The sequence below is a fragment of the Apis dorsata genome, unplaced genomic scaffold, assembly GCF_000469605.1.
Source record: "Apis dorsata unplaced genomic scaffold, Apis dorsata 1.3 scaffold_681, whole genome shotgun sequence".
Taxonomy (NCBI): domain Eukaryota; kingdom Metazoa; phylum Arthropoda; class Insecta; order Hymenoptera; family Apidae; genus Apis; species Apis dorsata.
The window spans coordinates 43,544-50,236 of NW_006263862.1; the positions used below are offsets into that span (position 1 = coordinate 43,544).

Sequence of the window (6,693 nt, forward strand, 5' to 3'; positions counted from 1 at the left end):
AAAAAATGCAAAAAATATAACGCGAGAAAAAATCCATTTCAAGTATTCCACGTATCGAGAGCTAAATTCTGTCTCTTCTCTATTTGTGATCGGACTAAATCTTAGAAGATAATAATTTTAACAACAACAACAGGAACAATAAATTAACGCAATGCAACGGTCGAACATGATTAAGAACTAACAGATAATACTTAGACAAATCTTTATTTAAACATTTATCAGAAGTAATGATATAAAACGGATGAAAAAAACAAGCGCAAATTAAACATAAATAACATTCTAAGAAATTAAATCAAGAATAAAACATTATAAAAAAAAGTGTGAAAAAATATAATAATGAGAGAAAATTGGATTCTCTTAGATACTTCGAAGTCGTTTCGTTTGTTATCTACGCTCATTTTTGTGTAGTGTCTCACTTGTATATTGTCATTATTATAAATTTAGTCGTTGAATGAATTCGTATGAAACAGTTTTTTGATACAGCTAATACAATATGAATTGCAAATATAAGCCGTGCCGAAGATGATGCGTATGTGTATATCCGAAATAAATGAACGAGAAATGATGTTCGTTCAAATGTTGATCTTTTTCCGCTGAAAAGACCGTCTAAAGAGCGTGGAAGATTCTCTAATTCGATGAAAAAAATTAATAAGTAAAATAATCAATATTAGGTCTCATACTGAAATCTCTCTTTCAGAAAAGTGTTTTCCACATCCTGAGAAAAAATAGATGTACAAGCGTTATATCGATTTAGATAACGGTTAGTTAAATAATATACAATATTTCAACAGTTATTAGTGACGAGTATTAATCTTCTATGAGAGATTAAAACTCCCTTTGGAATTGTAGAACTTTATTCCATGAAAACACTTTATGGAAAGATAGAATAAAGAAAGAAAAGAGAAAGAATGCGCATATGTACGAGTGGGTCTGTATATATCGATGCATATATGAGATGATATAATGAATAAAAATCAAAGGGGAAAGAAAATAGTTTGAAAGGAAAAGAGTTAAAAACATTGGATAGTACATGGAATAGAAGACCTAAAGAACATATTTCGATGGTGTTATTAGCTAGGCGCCAATTATTGTCATTCCTTCTCTTACATCGATACTCTAAAATTGTATAAACAGAACGTAGCGCATAAAAAAAAGAAATCGATTATATATACTCATAAAACTTTTAATATAACAAATTATCGCATTGATTAAGCATGTCAAATCGTCAGCTACGTTTGTCATTCAGTAATCTTGCGCTTTGTTTTTTCTATGAATCGGAGCATAACAATCTATTTCTTGTTAGCCCAATTGAAATATCAGAAAAAACTGCTACAAAAGAAAAAAAAATCAACAAAAAACAATGTTATTATAAACGATTAATTAATAAAAAACGAATCTTGTTTGTTGTTACTTTTTGTTTTTTTCATCTCATCCATTCCATTAGAATAATAAAAATATTTGCACATATCGTAAATTAAAACATATTTAATTAAAATATAAAATAAAAAATTATCAAATTACAAAATAAGTTCACATTTATGAGATGAGAGAAGTATTTTATTTAATGTGAACTATGATAGCAGAATGAATATACATGTATATAATTTAATTAAGCAATATATACTTAGATTATCATAGAAGAGTATCATAGACTAAAACAATATAAAGAAAATAGTTATGATTTATGTATCCTCCTCCCAGACAGTTTCAGTCAAGATTGCAATGTTGTCTAATCCTCTCATCGGCGCATATTCCAAAGTCCACATTAAATTAGTAAAAACAACTAAAATCAATATAATGAATAAAAATCAATGACCAATTCTTCTACTAATAATGTATTTAAATTATTTAATAAATAATTTATTTAATAATAGATTATTTATTAAATATTTATCTATACAATTAATTTTTCAACTTACGCATCTCGCCTTGATGCAAATCTGCTACTAATTCAGGACAAGAACTATTACAAGGATTTATAGGAGTCAAACGAAGTTGTGTAGCTCCTCGTAATTGAGCTAAAGCTATAAGACCTGAATCTAATTCAACCTTTTTATAACTTGGACTATTATAATCCGAAGACATAAGAACCCAATTAAAATGCGCTGGTGAGACAGTACTTGAAAGGAAATATGGACGTTGGTAATACTTTCTCAATACTTTCACTGCATTGATATCGCAATTTTGCCAATGGACGAACCATTTAGCTACTTCAGGTGAATGTACCCGACGCAAAAATGCTGCCAAATCAGACGAACCAGTTCTCAAATTTGAAGTCAAAGCACATGGTACTGTTTCCATTAAGCGTTCATTTTCTAAATAAAGCTGTTAACATAAATAAAATATATATAAACAAAATATATAAATACATGAAAATTTTTTGAATATATATATAAACAAAATATATAAATACATGAAAATTTTTTGAAATTATACATGATTTTTTTTTTGAATTGTGCATTTATTTTATCAAAGGAAATAAGATACATAATAAATACAATTGTAATAATAATTATACTTACATGAGTAATATTATCAAACCAAAAATAATCTGTATTCATAACTGCCCAAGAATCCATTGCATCTGTAATAATTGCAGGTGCATCTCTGCTCAGATAATTATCAACAAGATTTCGATATCTTACATCTGATAAACGGTCAATAGTTTCCAAAGCTTCACAAGTCTATAAATATAATTTCTGATTATTTTAGTAATTTATTTTTAAAAATACTTTCGATTAATATTAATAATCATACCACACAATCTTCTTCAGTTATCATATAATCATTATAAAAAGGATTATTAATCATACAATTTTCATAGTATAAAGGTTGCCAATTCCAAATTGGTAGAACTTTGATAAGTAAAAGACGACTAATTGCAGTAAAATGAGTTCCAACAAAATCAAGTTGAGCTGCTAGACATGCTAAAGTACCAAGAACAATTAATACAAGTGTTCCCCTGATAACAAGTTGTAACCAAGAGCGCCGCATTGCAGCTACTAATGGTTGACAAATAATATCCATTTCTTCTTCTGTAAAGCCAGCTTGTTGACAATATCTATTAATTAATTACATAAAATACAATCATTAAATAAAAATTAAATATCATATATATCATATATATTATATATCATAAAAATCATATATTAAAATAATTAATATAATAATATCATATTAAAAATATTTTTCATATATAACACATACAAAAAATGATTTTATAATATTAAAAAAAATAATAAAAGAATTTTAAATAATGAATACGTACCAATAATAAAGAATGTAATATTGTACATATCAAATAATTTTCTTTAAAAAAAAATTAGCACAATATTAAAGAAAATTAAAATTATATACATTTAAAAAAATATAACAAGATAAAAAATTTTCTAAAATTTTACTTGTAAAACGCATTCAATTCATCATCTATCAATCGTAGCTTTTCCGAATGTGACATTTCTTGTTGATCTTTTACATAATTTTTACGCAATTGTTTAATACATTTACTATTCGACATCTTTACTTTTAATTCAATATAAATTTCTTTATATTATTTGTTATATTTTTCTCTCTGAAATTGGAGAAATGAACTAGTTATATCGAACAGAAATACAGTCTGTACATGCGCACATTTTCATATTATCCATGCGAACATATTGATTGTTTATTATCATTATTGAAAATATCGCGGGAAAATATGGCTAAGTTTTAATTGTTTCATATAATTATATACAAAAAATACATTTTTCATAGATAAAAAACATGAAATATTATTAATTATTTAAAATAAAAATTAAATATTAAAAATATAATAAATAAGTATATTAGTAATTTGTTACAAAAAAATCTTAAAAATTGTACTTAAAATGAAAAGAAAAAACTAATTTAAAAATCTATATCTTTTTTTTTATAATATATCTTTTTTTTTATTAATCAAATTGCTTTATAAATTTACTACTTTATAAATGTTTTAAATAAATTAAAACATTTCAAGTAATATAATTAAAATATAATTATATTTATTCATATATACATAAAAAAAATTTTAAATTTACTATTAATAAAAAATTAATAGTACTATTATTTTAGTTCTTATAAATTCTATTTGAAAAAATATATATATATTTTATATATATAATTTATATATATATAGCCGTCGATATATAAATATATGTACATATATATACATTATATATATCTAAAGCTATTGATACAACAATAATATTGTTGTAATCTTGTGCTATATTATTCAAAATATTGAAATATCAGTTTTAATAATTTATTATTTACATAAAGAAATTTATCAATAACAATGTACAAAATAAGGTTATTTGGTAAGTATTTATTTAAAATATACTATTATATGAATATATATTATATAAAAATTTCACAATTTTTATTTTCTAAATCAGTTGCACAAAATAAAACTACAATTTATAATAATATTATTCGAAATATTGTTAGTCTTTCCATGTTACCAGAGACTCATCAGATGTTACATAAAACATGCAGGTACTTATTATTATATATTTATAATATTTTTATTTTTTATTTTTTTTTCAATATAAATCATAATACAATACAATGTATATCATATAATAAATATTATATTATAGAGACTTTGCAGAAGAAGAATTAAAGCCTTTAGCAACAGAAATTGACAAAAAACATCTTTATCCAGAAAAACAAGTTAAAAAGATGGGAGAATTGGGTTTAATGAGTATAGCAATTCCTGAAAATTTAGGTGGAACTGGACTAGATTATTTAGCTTATGCTATTGCATTAGAAGAAATATCTAGAGGTTGTGCCAGTACAGGTCTCATAATGAGTGTACATAATTCTCTTTATTTAGGACCTATACAAAAATTTGGCAATAAAGATCAGATAAAAAAATATATTACCCCCTTTACAACTGGTATTAAGATTGGATGTTTTGCCCTTAGTGAACCAGGCAATGGTAGTGATGCAGGTGCTGCTTCTACTATTGCTAAATTAAATGGATCTAATTATTTAATTAACGGTACTAAATCATGGATAACAAATGCTTATGAGTCAGATGCAATTATTCTATTTGCTACAACGGACAAATCTAAAAAGCATAAAGGTATAAGTGCATTTATAGTTGATAAAACTACAGAAGGTCTTTTTGTTGGTAAAAAAGAGGATAAGTTAGGTATTTGTGGTAGCAGTACCTGTTCATTAATATTTGAAGATTGTAAATTACCAAAAGAAAATTTATTAGGAGAATCAGGAATGGGTTTTAAAATTGCAATGACGACTTTGGGTATGAAATGAATCCATGGTATCTATATAAATGTAATATCTGAAAAAATAATAATCACAATATATAACTTCTAGATGCTGGTAGAATTGGCATTGCTGCTCAAGCTTTAGGTATAGCTCAAGCATCTCTCGACTGTGCAATCGAATATGCGGCAAAACGACAAGCATTTGGTAGTTCTATTATTAAATTACAAACAATTCAACAAAAAATTGCTGACATGTCATTGAAATTAGAAAGTTCAAGATTATTAACATGGCGAGCAGCTGCACTTAAAGATAATAATAAATCATATACAAAGGTGCGACGATAAAAATAATTAAATTCAAACATAATTTAATAATTTTTTTTTGTTAGGAAGCTGCTATGGCAAAATTATCATCATCTGAAACATCTACTTTCTGTGCGCATCAATGCATGCAAATTTTAGGTGGTATGGGTTACGTTAGTGATATGCCAGCAGAACGTTATTATAGAGATGCACGCATTACTGAAATTTATGAAGGTACATCAGAGATACAAAGATTAGTTATAGCTGCAAATGTTATCAAAGAATACAATCTTAATTGAAATATTTAGATGCGACATATATTTTTCTACTAAAGTTCTTCATATGCAAACAAAATATTTTTTATATATTTTATTAATTTTATATATTTATATTTTTATCCTTTACGAAGAAAGGCTAATAAATTTTATATATCATTATAATTATGTAGTTTTTTTTATGATTTAATGTCATAAAATAAATGTAAATATATATGTAAATATGCAAAACTTACATATTTAAATATGCAAAAACATATACCAATATCTCATTAATTCTATAGCAATATTATACGAATTTTTATTTATAATTTCTTTATACTCGCTCATTATGGAATGATGACAAATAGATTATTTGTTAAAATAATGAATAGGAATGATAGACACTATCTATAGTGAGATTTTATTTTAAAATCTCTATTAATTATATAAGTAATTTGATAAAATCGCATATCATACTTAAATACTAAAATTCACAACTGAATAGCATAAATTCTGATACTCCCTGTATTAAGATCCCAAAAAATTACAGTTTTATCTAAATTGTATTTCTATAACTATCTTAAATTCTACACTATAGATCCCAGTACAACAGATAACAGTATACATATAATTTGTGCAAACGACAATTACGATTTTTTTCAACTATATTTTTATCGAATTCTTTCTTTGTTTTATATAAGCGAAGATATTAAATATGACATTTAAATTTGTTGGATAGAGATCTATTGGAATGTAAAGAAATATGTAAGTGAATATAATATTTCAATTTGAATTTCACTGTATGCTTCTTTTCTTATATACAATAGTGCATTTGCCGTTGTAATTTTTACATTAAAATAGTTTTTTTCTTTTTTCATATGTAT

The 6,693-nt window shown here is 24.7% G+C and overlaps 2 protein-coding genes across 3 annotated transcripts; one reads left to right on the forward strand and one right to left on the reverse strand.

Annotated features, from left to right (window-relative positions):
• Positions 1 to 1,535: 1,535 nt before the first annotated feature.
• On the reverse strand, positions 1,536 to 3,662 carry LOC102671823. 2 transcript variants are annotated; one of them, XM_006622222.2, is made up of 5 exons: positions 3,402 to 3,662; positions 2,758 to 3,061; positions 2,523 to 2,684; positions 1,920 to 2,325; positions 1,536 to 1,783 (listed from the first exon to the last, which is right to left on the reverse strand). In XM_006622222.2, exons 1-5 carry the CDS (start codon positions 3,515 to 3,517, stop codon positions 1,683 to 1,685), a joined length of 1,089 nt encoding a protein of 362 aa, XP_006622285.1. In that variant the 5' UTR covers positions 3,518 to 3,662; the 3' UTR covers positions 1,536 to 1,682. The 2 variants fall into 2 exon arrangements, with proteins under 2 accessions (XP_006622285.1, XP_006622286.1); XM_006622223.2 differs by having other exon boundaries at positions 3,269 to 3,657.
• Positions 3,663 to 4,177: 515 nt separating this feature from the next.
• LOC102672035 (short-chain specific acyl-CoA dehydrogenase, mitochondrial) lies at positions 4,178 to 6,426 on the forward strand. The gene is made up of 5 exons (XM_006622224.2): positions 4,178 to 4,334; positions 4,413 to 4,512; positions 4,617 to 5,284; positions 5,359 to 5,582; positions 5,639 to 6,426. The coding sequence occupies exons 1-5, from the start codon at positions 4,313 to 4,315 to the stop codon at positions 5,849 to 5,851; spliced, it is 1,227 nt and encodes a 408-aa protein (XP_006622287.1). The 5' UTR covers positions 4,178 to 4,312; the 3' UTR covers positions 5,852 to 6,426.
• The last annotated feature ends 267 nt before the right edge of the window (positions 6,427 to 6,693 follow it).

Excerpts from the sequence above, each read along its gene's own strand:
- LOC102671823 (XM_006622222.2), bottom strand. The coding sequence starts at position 3,517 with ATGTCGAATAGTAAATGTATTAAACAATTGCGTAAAAATTATGTAAAA. Across the intron at positions 2,685-2,757 it reads TAACTGAAGAAGATTGTGTG|ACTTGTGAAGCTTTGGAAAC; the intron begins GTATGATTATTA and ends TTATATTTATAG. Across the intron at positions 1,784-1,919 it reads TTTGCATCAAGGCGAGATGC|TTGTTTTTACTAATTTAATG; the intron begins GTAAGTTGAAAA and ends TATTGATTTTAG.
- LOC102672035 (XM_006622224.2), top strand. The coding sequence starts at position 4,313 with ATGTACAAAATAAGGTTATTTG. Across the intron at positions 5,285-5,358 it reads AATTGCAATGACGACTTTGG|ATGCTGGTAGAATTGGCATT; the intron begins GTATGAAATGAA and ends TATAACTTCTAG. Across the intron at positions 5,583-5,638 it reads ATAATAAATCATATACAAAG|GAAGCTGCTATGGCAAAATT; the intron begins GTGCGACGATAA and ends TTTTTTTGTTAG.